We start from the raw sequence: 25,535 nt of genomic DNA on the forward strand, positions 1-25,535 counted from the left end.
ATTATATAATGATTTAGCAATTTATAAAGTAGACTTCCTTTTAATGCTTCATATGTTTTTATATACTATGCATACACATTAGGCCCCCCCCCCAAAAAAAAAAAAATAATAATAATAATAATAATAATAATAATAATACAAGGTTGAAGAATTACGGTTTGTCTCATTATTGTGTACTTTAAACATGAGCATCGTGTTATACAGCTGTAAACAAACAAAAGATAACACAATCTCAAGGGAAAAGATGGAACTCTCTGCATCAAAATCCACAGTTAATTCCCGATTTACCACGAAAATCGTCTGTAGCTGCATTTAGATTGGCAACAGGCCATGACTGTTTGGCCAAACACCTGCATAGAATTGGAATATATCAGTCCCCTAACTGTCCATTGTGCAACTCAAACCAAGAAATGGATTCGGAACACCTCAAAATCTGTGTTTCAGTGGCTGGTCATGATAATATCTTTGAAAAATATTGGAGTGCAAGAGGTCAAATGACTTTATTGTCAAACGCCTGGCATTAGAAAACAACAACAAACAAAAGATGTCTTGTTTATTTATTTATTTATTCATTCATATACTCATTCAGTCATTCATTGTCCCATTTATTTATTTATATAATTCACAGTGGCGATTCCTCCATGAAGGATATCAGGATGATTCCACAGTTTAATTTCGTGCCTCTGAGGATAGAAAATATATGTTAACTCCTGAGAAAACATTTTAATATTACAGATTTTGATTTTCATGCGTCCCGACATCTTAATTTCCTTTAAGCTTCCACTTCTGTAGTGAGTTGTCGCCACTGCACAGCTCAGAAATAATTTCCGAGAAACCATCCAAATATTTTACAGCAAACGGAATTTCTAACAGTGAAGTTAGCGGACAGGGGAGAGTGCAGAGGGCGGGGTATGGCTTGAGTTTAACTGTGTTTGAGGATACGACTACGTATTCTAATACTACGTCCCTTCTTTCTGGGTGATAGAGACCCTGTCAGAGACTACAATAAGAATTTTCAAGTACCCTTATAGCCTCCTTAAATGCAGTTCATTGGTCATTGTAAAAGAATACAATAATCGAAAAATAAATAATTTAAAATTATAAATAAAATGAATAAAAAACAAAATTACATAAAAATAAATAAAATAAACACAAGAATTAACAGGACTTTCAGATGACAGGACAGCCGAAAGAATATCTGAAGTTGTATTTTATCACTTAGAAGAATTTAACTTAGCAAGAAATTAATTGCACAAACGTACGACGGAACATCGGTAAATATCAGTCAGTATAATGCCTTAGGAGTCATTTTCACAACTAAAATGGGGAGGAGAATCGAATTTCACTACTAATAAATTGCCAGTTCCAGAATGGTGAGTCAAAGACTAACATAGGCCTACTTGTATTGATTGTGCATGCTCCATTATTATTATTATTATTATTATTATTATTATTATTATTATTATTATTATTATTATTATTATTATCATCATTATTATTATTATTACTAATATTATATTATTATTAATATTAGTTTCTGTCTTGGTTATCAGTCATCAATCTCATATCCTACATACAAAAAATATCACGAGTGGCCAATGTTTATTCATTCACTCATTAATTAATTCATTTATTTATTCATTTGTTCGTTCATTCATTCGTTCATTACTTCGTTCATTCACTCACTCATTTATTTATTTAATAATAAAATGTTGTTGTCTAGTGCCTTGCATTTGGCAATGAAGCCATTAGCCATAATAAAATGTCAAACATAAAATGTTTCATAAGAAAGAGCAAAGTTCGTGTGCAGGGACAGTTCCATTTTGATAAAATAACATAAGTATTATACAAATTATATATAATTAACAAAAATACCTTTGTTGCTTTTAAACTAAAATTTAAAATTCTAATAAAAGGATCAAGTTCTTAAGAGGGGAAGAAAGACAATAACATACTACATCACAAACATACATATTTTGTAGACTAAAATTTAAATAACAGGATAAGATTCTTAAGAAGTACCGGTGCATAAAGATGATAATAAAGTTAATAATAATAATACTCGTAATATTGAGATAATTTATGTATCAAATTTCAAAGTGAAGAAAATTATGGTATAAATACAGTAGTAGTATTTCTTTTAATGATATTTTCAACTACAGAAGTTATTCAGTGTTAAAAATGAAAAGAAATACAAAAAAGACAAATGACTGCCTATCCCCTATCAGGGACAGATTTGTTTACATGACGTAGATCTACAACACAGACTTCCCAGCTTTGCTTCCCTCTCGGAAGAAACCATACTAATAATTTTATTTCTCTCCCTTTAACATCCAACACCATTACCCATGTTTGATCCCACAAACGATGATGACAACAATCATGATAATGATTATGATTATGATGATGATGATGATGAAGAGGAGAAGGAGAAGGAGAAGGAGAAGGAGAAGGAGAAGGAGAAGGAGAAGGAGGAGGAGGAGGAGGAGGAGAAGAACTACGAGTGTTCATTTATTGCAAAACATAATAAGATATCTTGGGGAACATCAGAAAATAAATATTTAAGTGAATTCTACAGATTTAAATTTTAATGACGAATATTTACCTCTACTGATGTGGTTGGAGTAACAAAAATAGCAATCAATTCTACAAATTCTTCAATGAGGCTGGCAGGATGGCAAGCAATAAGTTTCAGTAAATTTGGAAAATATTTTTGAACGAGCTGTTGTTGTAACACTGCCATCTTATCTTGGTTTTCCAAAATAAATGTAACAATGTCAAAAGCAGCTAACTCGGATGAGTAGCTACGATACACTATGTCTCCCAGAAACTGGTTACAAAAATGTTGTGGATTGTACCCAGTAACAGCACCTGTAAAATAACACATATCGATAAATTAATTAATACTTCCACATACCATTAGCATTAATATATCACATTATGTTACACTCTCTTAACTCACCAAAATTAAGAAGGAAACAAAGCACTCTTATAATAATGGAAATATCACGATGGTCAGACTTAAGTTTTTCAGTTACATTGGTCTGTATTCTTTTAACAACTTGCAATATTTGAGAACCTTGATTTGGATCCAGGCGCACTAACTGATTCAATATATCCAAAACTTCACAAAGAATCTGAAAAAAAAAATCGGTCATGAGTTCAAACTATTGAGTAAAATATACAGAGTCACAAGTTCGAACTATTCAGTAATGTTCTTTCTCCACGACAATATTTTGAAAGTACTAGTATGTCAAAACTTCAAAAGTCTTGAACGATTAAAATCCTAGCACTTGATATCATTTTTATGCAGTAAAAATCATTTGTGACCTGCTAGAAAATAAAAAAGCACTATTACCGTATTTACTCGAGTAATAGACGCACTTTTTTCCATTATTTTTGTATTAAAAATCCAGGGTGCGTATTAAATGCGAGGAAAAAATTTTGCGAACACTGAACACTTTGAATAGTAGATTGCAAGGCCAAGATGTTAACATAATACCCAGAAATAAAATCGGCGGAATTATTAGGTAGTTGATGTCTGATCGACATCACTTGACAAAAAGAAATTAGAATCATTCCGGTGTATTAAAGAACTCAGAATTCAGATACTTATCATAATATACAAGTACTGAGTTTGTTTTTGTGGACATGCAGTTAATTTTGCACAATTTTAAAGAACAGCTTTTTGAATATTTTCCAGAAGAAACTAAAAAAAATTACGACAGCTCAGATGGATACTGAATCCTTAGATAGTTGTATTCAACTAGATGAAATTCCAAAAAATATTCAGGAAAGACTCACTAAATGTACCTACTGATGGAATGTTGAAACTATTAATTTTTTCGCAGAATGTAGACCAGTTCTGGATCAGAGGAATGCTAGAATACCTCAAACTTGCAAAAGCAGCTCTTCAATTTCTTTTTATAGCATTTGCAAACTCGTATTTATCTATCCTGATAATAAATGTTAAATGTTATGTTTTATTTAACGACGCTCGCAACTGCAGAGGTTATATCAGCGTCGCCGGATGTGCCGGAATTTTGTCCCGCGGAAGTTCTTTTACATGCCAGTAAATCTACTGACATGAGCCTGTCGCATTTAAGCACACTTAAATGCCATCGACCTGGCCCGGGATCGAACCCACAACCTTGGGCATAGAAAGCCAGAGCTATACCAACTCGCCAACCAGGTCGACTCCTGATAATAATAATAATAATAAATCTGTAGCCAAAATTTTTCTGGTAATTTTCGATTTTCTAAAAATAATTGGTGTTAACATGTATAATTAACCATCCTGAAACCGAAAATAGCTTTTTTGAAATTTTTGTTTGTATGTCTGTCTGTCTGGATGTTTGTTACCTTTCCACGCGATAATGGCTGAACCGATTTATATGAAAATTGGAATATAAATTAAGTTCGTTGTAACTTAAATTTTAGGCTATATGCCATTCAAAATACTTTATTTAAAAGGGGGGTTATAAGGGGGCCTGAATTAAATAAATCGAAATATCTCGCTTATTATTTTCATGAAAAATATTACATAACAAAAGTTTCTTTAAAAATAATTTCCGATAAGTTTTATTCTATACAAAATTTTGATAGGACTGATATTTAATGAGATAAATGAGTTTTAAAATTATAATAACAACGCCATCTAAGGCACTGTACTGAAATAAAAGCAAATGACTTCGTCTATAAGGGGTCTTGGACAACAATCGAAAGCTATTAAACATAGCCTAAGAGAATGTTTCTGTGTTTGTATGAAGTAATATCGGAAGCTAATTAATTGTTTAATTATTATTTCACCATTGGAAAGTGTAGTTTCTCTAGATGGACATAATTCTACAATGTTAGTACAGTAACTTCTGAAACATATAACTTGGCAAGTAATATAAAGTATACATATTAAAACTAAATGATATGTCAATCTTCATTAACCTATGGTTGCACGTAATAACAATTAAGAAACATGTTAAAGGAATTGTCATTGCACCAAATGATTGCTCTCTGGACCAAAATGACCGCATTTTAATTATTTAAATACAATTTAAATTAAGTAACATATTAAACGATTTATCCTTCTATCAAACATGAATGTTCCCTGGATCAAACGTCCTATTTTAATTATGTAATTACTTAATTTTTCGATGAAAGAGTAATGCAACGGAGAAAAATTCTCTCCGGCGCCGGGATTTGAACCCGGGTTTTCAGCTCTACGTGCTGATGCTTTATCCACTAAGCCACACCGGATACAACTTCGACGCCGGTTAGAATCGTCTCAGATTAAGCTCCAACTCTTGGGTTCCCTCTAGTGGCCGCCCTCTGCACTACATCATAGATGTCTATGAACGCAGGACCGAAGTCCATACATGTGCTGAGGTGCACTCGATATGAGTGACTAGTTGGCCGGGATCCGACGGAATAAGCGCCGTCTTAAATCACAAAGTGATTTACGCATATCATATATATTATTTTAATGTACCGAAGTACATATGATATTTCCATGCAGATATTCTGCGTCATCATGCGATGAAAGAGTAATGGAACGGAGAAAAATTCTCTCCGGCGCCGGGATTTGAACCCGGGTTTTCAGCTCTACGTGCTGATGCTTTATCCACTAAGCCACACCGGATACAACTCCGACGCCGGTTAGAATCGTCTCTGATTAAGCTCCAACTCTTGGGTTCCCTCTAGTGGCCGCCCTCTGCACTACGTCATAGATGTCTGTGAACGCAGGACCGAAGTCCATACAGAGGGAACCCAAGAGTTGGAGCTTAATCTGAGACGATTCTAACCGGCGTCGGAGTTGTATCCGGTGTGGCTTAGTGGATAAAGCATCAGCACGTAGAGCTGAAAACCCGGGTTCAAATCCCGGCGCCGGAGAGAATTTTTCTCCGTTCCATTACTCTTTCATCGCATGATGACGCAGAATATCTGCATGGAAATATCATATGTACTTCGGTACATTAAAATAATATATACTTAATTTTTATTTCTAACAGGTGCAGAGGAGCGCACGGGTACGGCTAGTTCAAAATAAGATTTTAGTCTATGATTGCCATGGAAACAAAATTGCTAAATCCCCTTGAATTTTAAAAAACGATATCACTGTGTGTATCGAATATAGAGCTCATATTTGAGAAGTTACTTTGTCAAAAACAGGTACATTTATCGTATTATGTTTTATTTTGTAACTACTGAAACATTTTTATTTCTATGCTTATTGTTGTTTATGTTTCTAAATACAACATAAATGTGTGTTAATAAGGCTTTTTTTTTTTTTTTGTTTATTTTGTAAATCATCTCGCTATCCCCAGTACATTCGCGAACCACATTTCGCCTTAAACCCTCTGGCCTATTACAGCACAATATGTTGAAAGTGTTCCACATTTCAAAACCAGTGAAACTCACAGCTTTTTGAAGTGCAACATCATGTTGTTTGTGAGCTGGTCTGAAGCACTGCTCCACTAGGATGTTGCAGTACTCCCTAACTGCATCATAAAGAGGTTGCCATTCAGCTGTCCCAGTTCCACTCTCAGGCATTGTTTGCTCCAGCCACTTTCTTAGAAGGGAGAATGTATGTACATTCATAACTTGTGCCTTACTGAAAGAACTTGCTGAAATCGACAAGATTTACAATTATGTACTGCACAGGTACTTATTATTTATTACTATTAATATTAATAATTGCTAACAGATTAAGGGAACATGGTGAATACGAAGTATATGAGGAAGTTCAATGTCTTTCTATGGAAGGATCTACACGGCATGCTGACATCATAATAAATGACCGAGATAAAAAACTGGTCTCATTCTTGACCCCACTGTAAGGTTCGAAATTAATGAAGATCAACCAAAGCAAGTACATGAAGAGAAACGCTCTATTTACCTTCCATGCTGTGATGATCTCAGTCACAAAAATAATATTCAAGATTGGAATGTCATTGGACTTATGTTTGGTGCGCGAGGAACAATTCCCAAATTTACATTGGAAATCCTCAGAAAATTAGAGGTTCCTGAAAAGACTCTTCAGACAATTGCATCAACCATTTTAAAATCTTCATTGAACGTCATCAATCATCATCTCTATTCCTCTTTATAATACTCAATGTATATTTTTTCAATAAATTTTTATCGTTTTGATAGCCACCACATCTTGTCGCAGAATATTCTTTTTTTAAAATTTCATTATGTATTTTTTTTAAATTAATTTACATTTTACACATTTTATTTTTTGTTCATTGAATTGATTAGGATGCCGATATTTTAAATCCAAGATTTGGACGGCTATCATTTCGATAATATATATATATATATATATATATATATATATATATATACTATTAATTACGTTCAAATTTCAAATAACATACGCTAGTAACTTTCATTTCACGAACATTAACAGCTTCTTCAAAGGTAAACGATGCTGTCAACATAACAGTTAAAAAGTAACTGCCAGTCAGTACCAAAATTCAAGTTGCCAAAAAAAATACAACCTGACAATCAGAAAATCACTATAATCCACTAGCATATGTAGTATGATAGGGAAAATAGTTAGGTTTCACCCTTAGGCAGGATGCGAATTAAGATTTCTGATGTAGAGGGGATAGAATCCTAGAGAATACCATACATAAAATTATTATCATCCTCATTCAATGCAGCTCAACGCTTGGTCGGACTGAGTTTCCTATTTTGAATCTTGACCATAATAATAATAATAATTCTATCCATGAACAGGCTTAAGATAAGATGTGTAATTCCTAAGTTATTGATTGTTGTCAGCTTACGGGTGATGATAATACATCAATATTATCTTCTTTGCTTACTTTATACTTTATAAAGTATATTGGTATTAAAATAATAAAATTATATTTTGTGAGGGGGGGGGGGGGAGGGATAGAAGTTATCCCTGGCAGGGATTTAATATGAATTTATGAGAGGGAGATAACTTTCCAACAGGGGGGGGGGGGGAATTCACCCATTCCCCCCATCAATTCACACCCTGCCCTTAGGATATAAAGTAAAAATACCTGGACTATAATTGAATCGATCAGAGCTAAAAGGAACTAAGTCAAAATATGCAGTTTTGGGTTATGCAACAATTTGAACAACGGATGTCATGCACATCGAACGGTGGATGAAGGAACTAAGACTTTTAAATATTCTTTTGTCTTCTATAACATAAAAATATAATATTTGTGTTATTAGTGGAATGTTATTTGCTTCTCCTGAAAAGTTGTGAAAAGTGACTTTTAGCTCCGACTGATTCAATTGCAGAATGAACGTGAAAAAAAAATGAAAGTCTCTCTATGGCTGACATTTCCCGCCCACCTCCTTATGGGACTGATTGAATACACCATTGGGCACAAAGTGGAAATGGTTCATAGTGCCATTTCAGTCTGAATATTTCTAAGTAGAATGATTTTTTTTTTCTTTTCACTTTTCTAAAGTCCTGCATTACAATTTTAGATGGTTTTATTCAAACACTAAAAATATTTGTTCGTGGCATTTTCATTCTTTTCCTTATTTACTCTTCAGTTCTTAGGTCACTACTTTTGATTTTAGAGAATTTCTGGTAATTTGAAAATTATAAACATTCTAATTTTAATGATTAAAATTAAGACAACATATTAAAGGAAAATAGATGTGAAGTAAGTATTGCAATGACTTGAAATAAAATGACTCATGTACCTGAATGTGATGGTTCTAAAAGTAACAAAAAACGAATGAAACCTTACATGGTTCCCCCCACGTGTGTTACATGAAGCAGCACTCATATACTGACTTACCAAGTGTTAGGGCAGTAAAGTAATCCCCTGCAGGACTCCCGTCCACTTCAGAAAAAGATCCTGACTCTGAACGGTTAAAAAACTGTGAAGAAGCATTCAAGGATGACTGCGAGTTTTGAAGCCAAATAATCATCTGCTGGTTAAGCCTTGAGACATGGTTTTGAGTCATAATTGTTTGATGTTTTGTTCCAACTTCACATAAAAACTGAAGCAATTTACCATTCTCCTCACATGTGAGAAACTGACCTACCAAAAGACTGAAACACATTTTAAAATTAATACAAAATATACAGAAAATTTACTTTCGAAGTTGCTCTGTCAGTTTTATATTCATATATTAAATAAAATAAGGCTACAATAATAATAAACATATTTCCGATAACTTCTGATTGTTGTTGACTAAAGGTATGGTCACACGTCGCTACTTTTGCTGCGCAACTTTTGTACTGCAGCTGCAAAAGTTGCGTGTCGTGTTCACATGTAGGCCAAAAGTAGCGCACTGCACACTACTTTTCGTGCTGTGCAACCCGAGTGCAGCAAAAGTTGCAACTGGAGGTTGCGAGTCTCTTCACACACAAGACGCTACTTTTGCAGCCACAGTCATGCTGCAGGTTTCCATCTCTGTGTTGACTTCTCAATATATATTTTGTGGCTATGTTCGCATTATTAATAAACTCATGCGAAAGCTTACTATCTATTATTTCCTTTTCTGTCCTAACTAGTATTCAGAAATTGGCATTATTTTTACTATAAAGCTTTTAAAAACGTCTATATTCTTAAATGATAACCAACAGCATATTCACGTATTCAACGTTGGCAACCCTCCTGATTGAAACTGCACTACAGAAACTTAAAAAAATGAATTATATCGTCATCAAATATGCTCAGACTGTGTTGTGCATTTAATAACTGTTACAAATAATTTATTTTCATCACATCTAACATTAAAATACATCCAAACAATAAAAGTATCATTGGCCCATATGGGTGGCAACACTGGTTGCAACCACAGCAAAAGTTTCAACAAAACCGATATCAAAAATGCTGCGGCTGCAACCCTGAGAACCCTGTTCACATGTCGCTACTTTTAAGCTGTGAGCAGTATGAAAAAGTAGCGAGCAGCAGGTTCAGCAACCATTACTTTTCGGGTTGCACCATTGTTCACACGTCGCAGTACGAGAGTTGCACAGTTTTTTGTACTGCATCGCTGCAAAAGGAGCAACGTGTGACCGTACCTTAAGTCAGAGTAAATTTATTTTGGTAGGTTAGGGTAAGAAAACATATAAAACTCTTCTGAGACCTGTTGTCATCTATGGCTCTGAAGTCTGGGCTTTAACAAAAACACAAGAAAATAAGCTTAAAATATCTGAAAGAAAAATATTAAGGAATATGTTTGGCCCTGTATGTGAAAACGATAACTAGTGCATTAGAAATAGTGATGAATTATATGGGGCTTATGGTGACACTGATATAGTTAGAATAATTAAAACTTCAAGGATTAGGTGGCTGGGACACCTTTACAGAGAAAAGAACATGGATTCATGCCATAAAGTTACTTTAACAAAGATAGGTGGCAAAAGATGAATTGGACAGTCTAACATAAAATATTGTTGTTGTCGTTGTTGTTGTTTTCTAATGCCAGGCGTTTGACAATAAAGTCATTTGACCTCTTGCACTCCAATATTTTTCAAGGATATTATCATGACCAGCCACTGAAGCACAGATTTTGAGGTTGTTATACCACCAGCATTCCATTGTAAGATGTTTAGTTGATTCTGTACCATTAAAGTAGTCCCTGCCTGGAGATCCGACTGGGGGACTATTTTACCTCTGGATAATTTTACCTTAATGGTACTCATTTCATATTGGAGTTAAATGGCAAGTTGTAGCCGATTTAAGTGAACACCATATTTTAACGTTTTGGTGGCTACTTCATTCACACACAACCCCCAGAATGTCTGGAGGACCACACCTGCTGTTCGTCGACGGGTCCATTGGACCTAGCTGGGAGATCTTGTTGATCACCAGCTTTCCCTCCTTAAGCCACTGGAGGACGATTTTAGTGCCATAGCAGGTCAGCACTAGGAACAGAAAAGTAGAAAGAGGAGGAAGGAAAGGGAAATGAACCCCTGGGCCTCGAATGCTCTAATGCCGTCGGGGTCGAAGAAAGTAAGAATTCAGTCAGAGGACTGGATAGGAAAGGGTAAAGAGGGAATTAGGTATTGGAGAGAGGAAAATTATACCAAATTCAGTCAATAACTCATCAAACTGACCAGTGCTAATGGATGAGTAGCCCCTCCCTTTAGTTCAGCTCGTAAAATTATGCTTATTAACAGCTGCACCACGGGAAGGTAGGGATGGGACATTGGGTATTTGTCCAGGTTGGTTCCTTAAAGCCTTCAATGGGAAGGATTAATGGCTCTCCCCCCTGTATCCGACAGGTACTTTTGCAGCCGTCTAACATAAAATAGTTCGATAGTGTTGAACAAGATTTGAAAGAATTGGGAAAACAAAGTTGGAAAAGGAAGGCATAAGATAGTAGTGAATGAAAGTGCATTGTAGGAACGGTCAAGATGTGCAACACGTTGTAGTACCAATAATGATGATGATGATGAGGTTAGGTTAAAAGAACGTTTCTAACTTCATATTCAACTTCTTAATTCATAAATCACGAAGTTCAATGATATTACACACTACTGATGTTATACACTCTGTCAATGATGTTTCTTTCCATTTCTTAAAGTTTTAAGTTTCAAAAAGTAAACGTGAAATTCTGTGGTCTCTACATATTTCTAATCAGCCACTTATGAAATGTTTCTTATACATCTTGATTACACAACTTTTAACACTAGCTATATCACTTCGGAATGTGTATTAAATGTCTTTCTCGTGTTAAATTCTATCGTACCTGGTTAACATGTTTCGGCCTTGTATGGGCCTTCTTTAGAACTTCTTCTAAAGAAGGACCATACAAGACCGAAATATGTTAACCAGATAGAATTTAACACGAGAAAGACATATAATACACATTCCGAAATGTTTTTTGTGTAAAATAAAATATGATTAAGTATTACTTAATTATTTAAGTACTTCTAAGTTATAGTTAAAATATATTGTATCAGATAACATAATCTAGTAACAAGTACAAAGAAAGAAAATTAGCGTAATACTAATTAACAAGATATAGCAGAAGTGAAGGCTGTAAGTTATACAGATTTTCATTTTTCGAAGATAAAAAAAGACAAAAAATATATATGAATCATATTCTGGGCAATAAACATTCTATTTCTGTATTAAAGCTATCTAAAAAAAATCAAACATAACATTCACTCACCTAAAATGACCACAATCTTGGCACTCAATGACATTACCATTTCACGTAATATTTTCATTACAAAAACTGTGAAATTATAAGATTCTACAATAGTACATTATGTAACGAGCCTATAATGATAGTAATTAAGACGCGAGGATGTTTATGAAACGCGCGCAAGCGAGTTTCATAATTTTCATACCAGCGCCTTAATTACCATTATAGGCAAGTTTCATACGACTTTTTATGCTCGACCATATTTCTAGCTTGAAATTATTCATAAGTACCGGTATTCACGTTATTCTTATGTGACTGGGGAGCGAATTGACCTTGTGCAATCTCGTAAATTGTGAGATGTGCGCAGACGCGAACGTATAGATTTTTTCCGGGCAACGAATGTCGACGACCTTGATATAATCTAGTAAGATAAACATTAAACTTGATATAACCTTGAAATTGAATTCAACATTGAAAAACGAGATGACAAATTGAATTTATTTAGTTTACAATTAACGCTAATTATTATAGTAACAGAACATAACCTTCTGCGACAGTATTGGATTTCCAGCCGGTGTGACGTTTTGCTAGTTGTCTTTCGATTGCATATCCAAGAATAATCTAAAACCTGAACTTTAATGAATAGGTATACTTTAATGACATGCATTAAAGGGCTGCTACCAGGTGTATAATTACTACATTTCGGCATGGTCGAGCATAAAGTTAAAAACGTTATAGGAGATTCATGAATTCCAATGATTGCATGAATATATCTTTGTTTTGTATTTTTCGATTTTATGATTAGGGATAATGATTTTTATTACTTAACATTTTTAATGAATTTAATAAGGATATGATTCATGTTATTTTTCATTCTTATTCATCTGCAAACAAATTACACAACACTCAACAGATAGTGGTACGTGAATGCTTTGGCATGGGTAACATCTAGCAGAGACTTCTGGAATTTCATGTTATGCTAAAAATGTTAGATTTTCTTATCAATTTCACATCCAACAAGGACGTATTCAAGTCAAAGAAAATTAAATAATAACTCGGGGATGAAAAGGCATTATTCTTGATACCTACTATTAAATAGGCCTATCCAGTAGGTTTGCGAACTTAGGTTATAGCCTAATGACCTGAAATTACAATAAAAATATATTTTATTAAGGTCCTTGTTCTTCTATGTACGGTATATAATTATTTCACACTCACCTGAACAACTTTTCCATTGCTGTATCATCCAAAAGAGGAACAAATCCTCCAACAAGCATAGAATTCAGTAATTCTACAGTTGCGCTATTATTTACAGAGAAAGATAAGGTTTCCACAATACTGCTTTCTAAACAAGAACAATTCTCTTCCAAGATCTGAAATATCACATTTTTCATCTTTCTAGATGTACCCTTTGCAGAAAATGTAACAAGAAGAGCATCATATGATTTCTGTGATGGAGGTGAATATATTTTATGTTGAAAATAAAACATTAAAATTTCTCTTAAGAATTCACCTTTTACTCCCTTTTTATATATCTGATTCCATAATTCTTGCACATGTTGGTCTGAGAGGTTCCTGTAACAAGTTGAGATATTTCACTAACACTAACTTATTTAGGTGTCATTACATATAAGCCTGTCTCTAAAAACAATAATGCAAAAATAACAGACCTACAGCTCTGCTCATGTCATAAGCAATGCAAACAGAAGGCATACCAACTGATTTTTTTTGGATTTTTCTATAGCACATGACAATGAAGGCTTTTTTTACGAAGAAAGTGGAAAAATTACCTAATTTTCAGAGAGAAGGTGTTTGGAATGCGAAGAATTCATATAGGAAGTCAGATGACTTCAAAACATATTAGAAAATATGCTAAAAATTGGAAAGAATTTATCTGTGTATGTAATCTAAAAGTGATTATTTAACAGGTGAAATACAGAGATAGAACACTTCTAAATGAACGCGAAATGCACATTTGAAAATGAGCAGTCAATCTTACATTCGTCGATTTCAACAGTGTGGTTTGGGCATAATTTCTATCCAAGCTATCTACTGTAAATACCGAAAAGAATTTTTTTCACGAAGTAACAATTATGATCGAAGCTAACCTAATCTAATTTAAACTAACCATAGAACTTAGAAAAATGTAAGTTGGTAGTGTGCTTTAGAAAAGCCGATTTTTTTAAAGGGCAAAATTAAAATTTGGTTGAATTATGAAAATTATATTCACTTGGAGACGGAGATGAAGAAAACTGAGGAACAGAACGGCTTCAGACCAGGAAGATCACGCATTGATAATCTCTTCTTTGGTCGGCAAGTGATAAAAAATAAATAAATAAATATTATTATTATTATTATTATTATTATTATTATTATTATTATATTTACAGCATGAAACAATTCAGCCAAGAAAAAGTGCAGTCGCACTCTTTCATCTAGCAACAGGGCATGATTTACTGGCGAAACACCTCTTTCGTTTGGGATAATGGAGGCACCATTGTGTAAATTTTGTAACTCTTAATAAAGAGGTGGACCGACATCATCTTTCAAAATGTTCTGGCCTACAGTCACCCACAGAAGTGAAACGCTATTGGGAAGTCAGAAAGAAGATTTTTTTTTCTATAAAATTGTTTCTTAATGTTCGTTCACTTGTTTTTTTTTTTTTTTTTTTTGAAGATTGATGATTCTATAATCAATTTATCAGCCATTAGATAAATATTTACAGCACAAATATTAATATCCAGGTGAAACAGCGCGCGGTAAGTTCAGGTGATTTTGGAAGTGAAACCCGTCGAATTTATAAGTTTTTTTGGTCAATGTAGAGTATCCACCACCCACTGAACGAATACTGGTTAAACGAGCGTTGAGAGACTTCCGCCGATTTTGGAATAGACACCGACGCACTTAGGTTAGTTTAGGCTTTTATTATCCCGTCAAGATGATTAGGATTAGTGTAAAACTGGCCTATGTCTCCTATAGTGGGCGGGACATAAGTAACATTCACCTTTTTTTTTCCTTCTTCTTTTTGGTGATTTTTAATATTTAAGGCGCTGTACAGAGAAACTAACATAACCTTATCATCGTGCAATCTGGAGCTACTCTCACTTACAGACTTGCAACAGCTCACAATCACTAATAATGTACGATGCAAGCCCATATAAGAGGTATAAATTAAGTAACACTCACCTATAATGTTTCACTATTTCCACACATGTCTTCATATTTTTACCTATCTATATAAAACGTAAATAATTTTGACATTTAAAGCAAACGCCAACTTCAATTGTCTACTGTTTTTTTTAATAAACCCACATACCGACAGCTGTCGCTGCAAGTGCTGCAACAGGTTCGCCAACACGTGCTTGGTTAAATAGCTAAATCGTAATTTCAAAATAACTAAAAGTAGCTAAACATGGGAAATGAGAGCTCCAGACGGAGAAAGACATTATCAGTCCAAGAGGAGTAGAATATCAGTCTTAGGCGGAGTTATTGGGAGGGGGGGAAGGGGTCATTGTCTGAACTCTTTTTTTTTTTTCTATTAACGTTACAAAATATTCAATTCAAAAGATTTTCCTTGCTTTTGTTTATAATCAAGTTTCTGTGTTTAAATTGACGAATTAATGTCTTCAGATCGTGTCTGGACTATATTTATTTTAAATTTCTGAATGTATAATAATTTCTATAACACATTTGAGGTTGACAGAAATACGATTTTGTTACAATAGTTTATTCATGCAAAAGAAAAGTATAAGAATGTTTATTAGGTACTAATTTCCTTCTTGTGTTTCTGACTGTAATCCTTTATTATTACTCGATGCACGAACGATTGTCGGTGGCGGCCAGTAGGCGAACTAAAGCATAAACATTGGGTCGTATCAACACAGCCCCAATGCCTCTCTCGAAATCGGCAATCATTCGTGCAACGAGTTATACATGTTTATGCTCGACCATGGCGAAATGTAGTACCGGTAATTATACACCTGGTAGCAGCCCTTTAATGGACCTCATTAAAGTACATCTATTCATTAAAGTTCAGGTGTTCCACCAATCAGAAACCACCATTACAGCAATATGAAAGCGCAAGTATCGATTATTCTCGGATATGCAATCGAAAGACAACTAGCGAAACGTCACGGAGGCTGGAATTGCAATACTGTCGCAGAAAGTTATGTTCTGTTACTATAATAATTAGCGTTAATTGTAAATAATATTCAAATAAATTCAATTTGTCATCTCGTTTTTCAATGTGTAAATCAATTTCAAGGCTATATCAAGATTAATCTTTATTTTACTCTCTAGATTATATCTAGGTCAATGACATTTGTTTCTAGGAAAAAATCAATACTTTCGCGTCTGCGCACATCTCACAATTTACGAGATATTGCACAGTCAATCAGATAAAAATAACATGAATACTTATGAATAATTTCAAGTTAGTAGTATGGTCGAACATAAAAAGTCGTATGAAACTTGCCTATAATGGTAATTAAGACACTCGTATGAAAATTATTAAACTCTCTTGCGCTCGTTTCATAAACATACTCTCGTCTTAATTACTACCATTATAAGCTCGTTGCATAATGTACTATTATATTATTAATACCATTAAGTAATTGTTAAAGTACTGTGCATATAGGTTGTGTAATATGCCCAATGATTTGTGTGCACGCGTGTGGAGAGCAAAGTTTATTTCATTAAATTAATAAGAGTGATTATAAAGTCTGTACTGTACAATTGATTGATGTAATATCCTTATAAACTATTATGTACTGACAGACTGAACCAATAGAATCGTGGCTCTTGTTATATTAACGCAGGGAAGATAGTTGTAATGTGAGTCCGCCGCTGCGTGTTTTGCTCCAGCTTGGAATTGATCTATGTAGCTAATACTGTGAACTGTCAATGGATGCATATTCACAACGTATTGAGCTTCGTGACTATATACTAAACCAGCGCTGGTCTAGTATAAAGAAAATACAGTAGAGACAATTAGCCCATTTCGTGGGAACGAATTCTGGTTGTATTTTTAACTTATAGTCTTGATGTCAGGAAGTGGCAGTTCTGCCGGCTAAACGGAGCCGCTCTCTTCCCTCCGCAGAATACAGGAACCAAAACTCTGGGATAATGGCACAACAAATGATGGGAACACAACTCGGTTATCCTTTTGTAATGCAGACGAAACTGCATCACAGAAGTGTTGAGTGTACAATTAAAAGATAATCCACAATTTTTATAACCCTGTATTGTGGCTATATCAATGCGTTTATGAAGAATATGTCATACAAACTGCGCGCACTTTTGTAGAAAAGTATCCCTGCTACTACGTGCACACCAATGCACAAGGTGTTTGTACATGGATCAGCAGCAATTTCTGTTGCCCTCCTTCCAATTGGTCAGATGTTAGAAGCACAAGATGCAAGAAACAATAATATAAAGTCATACAAGGAACATCATTCCAGATAGATTTTCAGAACTGCTACAAATGAAGATATTTTCCTATAATTTCTGCTAACATCCAACCCTTTTATTTCTATTATCACACATTATCCAAAGAAAATTATAGGATCACTCTACACTGATGTAGTTAATCTTACGAAGGCACCAGAATCTAATAGAATTGCAACAGAACTTCCATCTTCAGAGGAGGAGAATAAGGAAGAAAAAGAAGCAGTAGAGGAAAACGATCTATCCGATAAGCTAGGTATGTTTTAAGCTATTCAAAAGCAATATCTTTTTGTTAATAGATTGCAACATGTGGTATGAAAATAATATTTTACGAGTTCTATTCTGTAATACTCTAATATAACATGGTTTACTCGTCATTTCTTTCTAAAAAGGAGTTTGAAAGTGATTTTTGTAAATAATTTTGCCTCTATTATTTTTGCCGTTTTTTCGGATCACTGTGCATCGTTCGGAATCTTTTTTCATAAATCTTCTTTATACTGTGACAAAAAGCAACGAAAAAAGAAATCACAGTCAGAGAGTTGGTCACAAAGGCCAGGTCTCACGTGGCTTTCGCGGTCACACAACACGCTTCCTGTGCGGAGCCTTCCAGGATTAATGCCACACTGATAGCCACCCAACCCTTACGAGCTGGGGTGGGAGTTGTGAAGGGGAGTGGCAATGGGGGATAGGAAAGGGGGGGAGGGAGTTGTGAAGGGAAGTGGCAATAGGAGTGGGAAAGAGAGAGGAGCTGTAAGGGAAGAGTGGCGATGGCAGCACTTGACTCACAGCCACTCAGGATCACGCATTGGTACCACTCTGCTCACGCACCAGACCTCTCTAACGTTCCTTACACATTATAAATTCGTGTTTATATAGTAATGTTAGGCAACGCGTAGCATACGCAAGAGATAAAAATTATACAAGTTTTGCAAATTTTCGTTATATATACAATATACTTTTTTCACACCCTTACCTAGCTTATATATTTCTCTACCAAATGACACTAATTTCAGTGATCTAACCATATAATCAAATGTGGGGAAATACTGCACTTGGGTAACTGCCATACCATATTGACAATATTATCGCCGCGGTCTCATGCTTAACATTCGGCAGGACTTTGATCGGCCTTCTAACATTCGGTGCTGTTGTATTATTGTTTTCAATTTTTTGTGTCGCCAGTCCAATCACTCGCCTCAATTTAAATGTTGCAACCAATAAGCTGCTTCCATTATAAAATAACACCTACTTGTCTAATCCACGTGGACTAAAACCGAGGTTGCAATGTCTTGTGCAGAGGACGAACATTAAGGTATGTGATTAAAAATTATTATTGAAGTTATTATTAAGAGTTAAGAATGTTAACGTACTCGTATATGAAACAATAACAATAGTCGTTTAACAATATAACAAACCAGTACTTATTCTTATCGAGGAAGTAGACGTGACAACGTGACAGAGTGAAACCTACAGAGCAACAATTGGTCGGCAAAATTATGTTTTAAAAGCACACCGTACGTTATTGTATGATGCCGACATGCTAAGTATAAGGCTGCGGCGATAATACCAGTTCTCGTCCGATCACGGAAGTCAACATTCGGCGTGGTCAGTACTTGAATGAGCGACCGCTTGGGAACACCACGTGCCGTTGACGTACTTTTTAACCTGAATCACGTAAGTGAAATGGATAGGCAATGCACACACATACACACTTCCACAATAGCCGAACATAACAAATGGCGGCAATTCTGTTGTTTACGTTTCATCTATGGAATCGCCGACGACGTGGTTTCTAGAGTTCCAGGTTGGGAAAATTATAATTAGTAGTAGTTCGAAGCCAGTGAGGGCATTATTACTGAGTTCGAGTCCCGTAAATCTATTTTATTATATGTATAAGAAAATTACTGGAAAAATCCAAGAACTTTTATACACAATGCACCTCTTTCGATAGATAAGTCTGTAGTTTGAACCCAGTGAGAGCATTTCCAGAGTTCAAGCGCAGGACATGTGAATTCTTTTTATAGGCATAACAAATTGCTGAAGAAATCTTAAAACTTCTGTACACAATTATCATTATTATTATTAAACATTGTCAAAAAATGTCCTCTTTAAACTGTATTGCTCTCTATAACTCATTATACACCTAAGAAAATGGGTCAATGTAGAGTATCCACCGCCCACTGAACGAATATTGGTTAAACGAGCGTTGAGCGACTTCCGCCGATTTTGGAATAGACACCGACGCACTTAGGTTAGGTTAGGTTAGTTTAGGCTTTTATTATCCCATCAAGATGTTTAGGATTAGTGTAAAACTGGCCTATGTGTCCTATAGTGGGCTGGACATAAGTAACATTCACCGTTTTTTTTTCCTTCTTCTTTTTGGTGAGTTTTAATATTTAAGGCGCTGTACAGAGAAACTAACATAACCTTATCATCGTGTAATCTGGAGCTACTCTCACTTACAGACTTGCAACAGCTCACAATCACTAATAATGTACGATGCAAGCCCATATAAGAGGTATAAATTAAGTAACACTCACCTATAATGTTTCACTATTTCCACACATGTCTTCATATTTTTACCTATCTATATAAAACGTAAATAATTTTGACATTTAAAGCAAACGCCAACTTCAATTGTCTACTGGTTTTTTTTAAAAAACCCACATACCGACAGCTGTCGCTGCAAGTGCTGCAACAGGTTCGCCAACACGTGCTTGGTTAAATAGCTAAATCGTAATTTCAAAATAACTAAAAGTAGCTAAACACGGGAAATGAGAGTTCCAGACGGAGAAAGACATTATCAGTCATAAGCGCAGTTATTGGGAGGGGGGGTCATTGTCTGAACCTTTTTTTTTTGCTATTAACGTTAGAAAATATTGAATTCAAAAGATTTTCCTTGCTTTTGTTTATAATCAAGTTTCTGTGTTTAAATTGACGAATTAATGTCTTCAGATCGTGTCTGGACTATATTTATTTTAAATTTCTGAATGTATAATAATTTTGTAACACATTTGAGGAATGGAAGCACTGTAATATTTATTTTGTAATAGCCTGTACTCATGTGTTAGAAGTCTACAGGTGTTCAGATCACCACTTGAAGGAATATGAATAACATACTGCAGAACAGTGTGTAAACTTAAAGACGAGAGATTAAGTAAGATTATTAGAATTTACATTTCATATATCTTCAGGAAGGTAAACTTCAGATAAAAAAGTATATTAGCACTGTTACACAGTGTTATTGATGTATACACGTGTTTATGAGAGAGAAAAATAGGGAGATTGTTTCAAGTTATGCCCTGTTATAATTTGTAGTAGACCCACAGTTCAAGCCCTGTACAACTCGGTCAGAAACATCGCGGATATCGATGTAACACTGTAAGAAATATCCGCCCCGAAAATACTTTTATTAAATGAATTTCGATATACTGTACCACGGCCAAGCTATAATGGAGGGCGAAAGTAAATGTCCCCCAAAATCTTGTTATATCGGGATTCTATGGTTTTGCTTTGCTCCCCCCCCCCCCCCCCAAGGAAACTGTTCTCTCTCCGCCTATTATCACAGTCTAGTACAGGGCTGGGCACATTACATGATTCTGAGAAATGAGCTCTGTTTACTTTGAAGAGTATTTCTCCCGAGCGCTGTGACATATGCATACTGTACGTCACTCACTGTCAATGCAGTGGTTGACTTTGCAGTAGGATGGCGAACTTAGAAATTTCAGATGAAAACCTAAATTATATTTTGAGATTGAACATGGCTAATTTATTTGTTCCAAACATTGAACGGCTTCTGCAAATGAAATGACCTCTTAAGTCTCGGAAAACCAACCACATAGTTATTTTGGTTATTGAGTTTGAAATAGTTTTGTTTCAATAGAAAATATTCATTGATTTCAGATTGACAGAAATACGATTTTGTTACAATAGTTTATTCATGCAAAAGAAAAGTGTAATGCAAATCTAGTCTATCAGGTGAAGCTCACTGTAAAGCAGATTTGAATAATTTCAAGGGAAAAATTGTTCCGGGGCCGGTTATGTTCTGTTACTATACTAATTCCCGGGTAGCTCAGTGGCAGAGCGCTGGTACGTTCAACCAGAGGTCCCGGGATCGATACCCGGCACCGGAACAATTTTTCCCTTGAAATTATTCAAGTGTAAGAATGTTTATTAGGTATTAATTTCATTCTTGTGTTTCTGACTGTAATCCTTTATTATTACTCGATGCACGAACGATTGTCGGTGGCGGCCAGTAGGCGAACTAAAGCATAAACATTGGGTCGTATCAACACAGCCCCAATGCCTCTCTCGAAATCGGCAATCATTCGTGCAACGAGTTATACATGTTTATGCTCGACCATGGCGAAATGTAGTACCGGTAATTATACACCTTGTAGCAGCCCTTTAATGGACCTCATTTTAAAGTACATCTATTCATTAAAGTTCAGGTGTTCCACCAATCAGAAACCACCATTATAGCAATATGAAAGCGCAAGTATCGATTATTCTCGGATATGCTTCGAAAGACAACTAGCGAAACGTCACGGAGGCTGGAAATCCAATACTGTCGCAGAAAGTTATGTTCTGTTACTATAATAATTAGCGTTAATTGTAAATAATATTCAAATAAATTCAATTTGTCATCTCGTTTTTCAATGTCTAAATCAATTTCAAGGTTATATCAAGATTAATCTTTATTTTACTCTCTATATTATATCAAGGTCAATGACATTTGTTTCTAGGAAAAAATCAATACTTTCGCGTATGCGCACATCTCACAATTTACGAGATATTGCACAGTCAATCAGATAAAAATAACATGAATACTTGTGAATAATTTCAAGTTAGAAATATGGTCCTTATACTGCTTGTTTGAGGCTTGAAAGTAATGTAATTTTCCCTAAGATAGGTTACTAGCCTTATCGTTAGGTAGTCCAGTAGTGGGGCTGCCACTTTTAGCCTCTGGACAGGCTTGTAATGCAGCATTTCCTCTGCATTTGATGAAACAGTTATACCGCTGTGACTCGGTTGCCATTTCCTCGTTGGTAGAAACAGGGTGGACCACGGGAAGGTGAGGATGGCATTTGGATAGGAAGACCTTTAAGAAGACTGCTAGATGGGGCCGAAACAGGTCTACAGAGGCCTAATTCGTGAAGGATGATGATGATGATGAAATATGGTCGAGCATAAAAAGTCGTATGAAACTTGCCTATAATGGTAATTAAGACACTCGTATGAAAACTATTAAACTCTCTTGCGCTCGTTTCATAAACATACTCTCGTCTTAATTACTACCATTATAGGCTCGTTGCATAATGTACTATTATATTATTAATACCATTAAGTAATTGTTAAAGTACTGTGCATATAGGTTGTGTAAATAAGTCCAATGATTTGTGTGCATGCGTGTGTAGAGCAAAGTTTATTTCATTAAATTAATAAGAGTGATTATAAAGTCTGAATTGTGCAATGCATTGATGTAATATCCTTATAAACTATAATGTACTGACAGACTGAACGAATAGAATCGTGGATCTTGTTATATTAATGCAGGGAAGGTAGCTGTAATGAGTCTGCCGCTGCGTGTTTTGCTCCAGCTTGGAATTGATCTATGTAGCTAATACTGTGAACTGTCAATGGATGCATATTCCCAACGTATTGACCTTCGTGACTATATACTAAACCAGCGCTGGTCTAGTATAAAGAAAATACAGTAGAGACAATTAGCCCATTTCGTGGGAACGAATTCTGGTTGTATTTTTAACTTATAGTCTTGATGTCAGGAAGTGGCAGTTCTGCCGGCTAAACGGAGCCGCTCTCTTCCCTCCGCAGAATACAGGAACCAAAACTCTGGGATAATGGCACAACAAATGATGGGAACACAACTCGGTTATCCTTTTGTAATGCAGACTTAACTGCATCACAGAAGTTTTGAGTGTACAATTAAAAGATAATCCACAATTTTTATAACCCTGTATTGTGGCTATATCAATGCGTTTATGAAGAACATGTCATACAAACTGCGCGCACTTTTGTAGAAAAGTATCCCTGCTACTACGTGCACACCAGTGCACAAGGTGCTTGTACATGGATCAGCAGCAATTTCTGTTGCCCTCCTTCCAATTGGTCAGATATTAGAAGCACAAGATGCAAGAAACAATAATATAAAGTCATACAAAGAACATCATTCCAGATAGATTTCCAGAACTGCTACAAATGAAGATATTTTCCTATGATTTCTGATAACATCCAACCCTTTTATTTCTATTATCACACATTATCCAAAGAAAATTATAGGATCACTCTACACTGATGTAGTTAATCTTACGAAGGCACCAGAATCTACTAGAATTGCAACAGAACTTCCATCTTCAGAGGAGGAGAATAAGGAAGAAAAAGAAGCAGTAGAGGAAAACGATCTATCCGATAAGCTAGGTATGTTTTAAGCTATTCAAAAGCAATATCTTTTTGTTAATAGATTGCAACATGTGGTATGAAAATAATATTTTACGAGTTCTATTCTGTAATACTCTAATATAACATGGTTTACTCGTCATTTCTTTCTAAAAAGTAGTTTGAAGGTGATTTTTGTAAATAATTTTGCCTCTATTATTTTTGCCGTTTTTTCGGATCGCTGTGCATCGTTCGGGATCTTTTTTCATAAATCTTCTTTATACTGTGAAAAAAAGCAACGAAAAAAGAAATCACAGTCAGAGAGTTGGTCACAAAGGCCAGGTCTCACGTGGCTTTCGCGGTCACACAACACGCTTCCTGTGCGGAGCCTTCCAGGATTAATGCCACACTGATAGCCACCCAACCCTTACGAGCTGGGGTGGGAGTTGTGAAGGGGAGTGGCAATGGGGGATAGGAAAGGGGGGAGGGAGTTGTAAGGGAAGAGTGGCGATGGCAGCACTTGACTCACAGCCACTCAGGATCACGCATTGGTACCATTCTGCTCACGCACCAGACCTCTCTAACGTTCCTTACACATTATAAATTCGTGTTTATATAGTAATGTTAGGCAACGCGTAGCATACGCAAGAGATAAAAATTATACAAGTGTTGCAAATTTTCGTTATACATGCAATATCCTTTCTTCATACCACTACCTAGCTTATATATTTCTCTACCAAATGACACTAATTTCAGTGATCTAACCATATAATCAAATGTGGGGAAATACTGCACTTGGGTATCGGCCATACCATGTTGACAATATTATCGCTGCGGTCTCATGCTCATCATTCGGCAGGTCTTTGAGCGGCCTTCTAACATTCGGTGCTGTTGTATTATTGTTTTCAATTTTTTGTGTCGCCAGTCCAATCACTCGCCTCAATTTAAATGTTGCAACCAATAAGCTGCTTCCATTATAAAATAACACCTATTTGTCTAATCCACGTGGACTAAAACCGAGGTTGCAATGTCTTGTGCAGAGGACGAACATTAAGGTATGTGATTAAAAATTATTATTGAAGTCATTATTAAGAGTTAAGAATGTCAACGTACTCGTATATGAAACAATAACAATAGCCGTTTAACAATATAACAAACCAGTGCTTATTCTTATCGAGGAAGTAGACGTGACAACGTGACGCTTAGAGTGAAACCTACAGAGCAACAATCGGGCGGCAAAATTATGTTTTAAAAGCACACCGTACGTTATTGTATGATGCCGGCATGCTAAGTATAAGGCTGCGGCGATAATACTAGTTCTCGTCCGATCACGGAAGTCAAACAACATTCGGCGTGGTCAGTACTTGAATGAGTGACCGCTTGGTAACACCACGTGCCGTTGACGTACTTTTTAACCTGAATCACGTAAGTGAAATGGATAGGCATTGCACACACTTCCACAATAGCGGAACATAACTAATGGCGGCAATTCTGTTGTTTACGGTTCATCTATGGAATCGCCGAAGACGTGGTTTCTAGAGTTCCAGGTTGGGAAAATTATAATTAGTAGTAGTTCGAAGCCAGTGAGGGCA

At 35.5% G+C, this 25,535-nt stretch overlaps 1 protein-coding gene across 3 annotated transcripts in view; it reads right to left on the minus strand.

Moving 5' to 3' along the window:
• The window catches only part of LOC138713261 (AP-5 complex subunit zeta-1-like), a 36,134-nt gene extending 20,714 nt beyond the window's left edge, over positions 1-15,420 (minus strand). For 2 of the 3 annotated variants that reach the window (XR_011335813.1, XM_069845213.1), the window contains exons 1-6: positions 15,289-15,420; positions 13,321-13,677; positions 8,793-9,049; positions 6,415-6,620; positions 2,963-3,137; positions 2,606-2,871 (exon numbers count right to left, since the gene is read on the minus strand). Coding sequence is in view for 2 of the 3 variants with exons in the window: in XM_069845213.1 (XP_069701314.1) it covers positions 2,606-2,871; positions 2,963-3,137; positions 6,415-6,620; positions 8,793-9,049; positions 13,321-13,677; positions 15,289-15,323 (1,296 nt within the window). In the remaining variant the exon portion in view is untranslated. The remainder of the gene's footprint in view (positions 1-2,605; positions 2,872-2,962; positions 3,138-6,414; positions 6,621-8,792; positions 9,050-13,320; positions 13,678-15,288) is intronic. The other variant, XM_069845214.1, reaches the window with a different exon arrangement.
• Between the last annotated feature and the right edge of the window lie 10,115 nt (positions 15,421-25,535).

Source organism: Periplaneta americana, chromosome 14, assembly GCF_040183065.1.
Source record: "Periplaneta americana isolate PAMFEO1 chromosome 14, P.americana_PAMFEO1_priV1, whole genome shotgun sequence".
In the NCBI taxonomy this organism is placed as follows: domain Eukaryota; kingdom Metazoa; phylum Arthropoda; class Insecta; order Blattodea; family Blattidae; genus Periplaneta; species Periplaneta americana.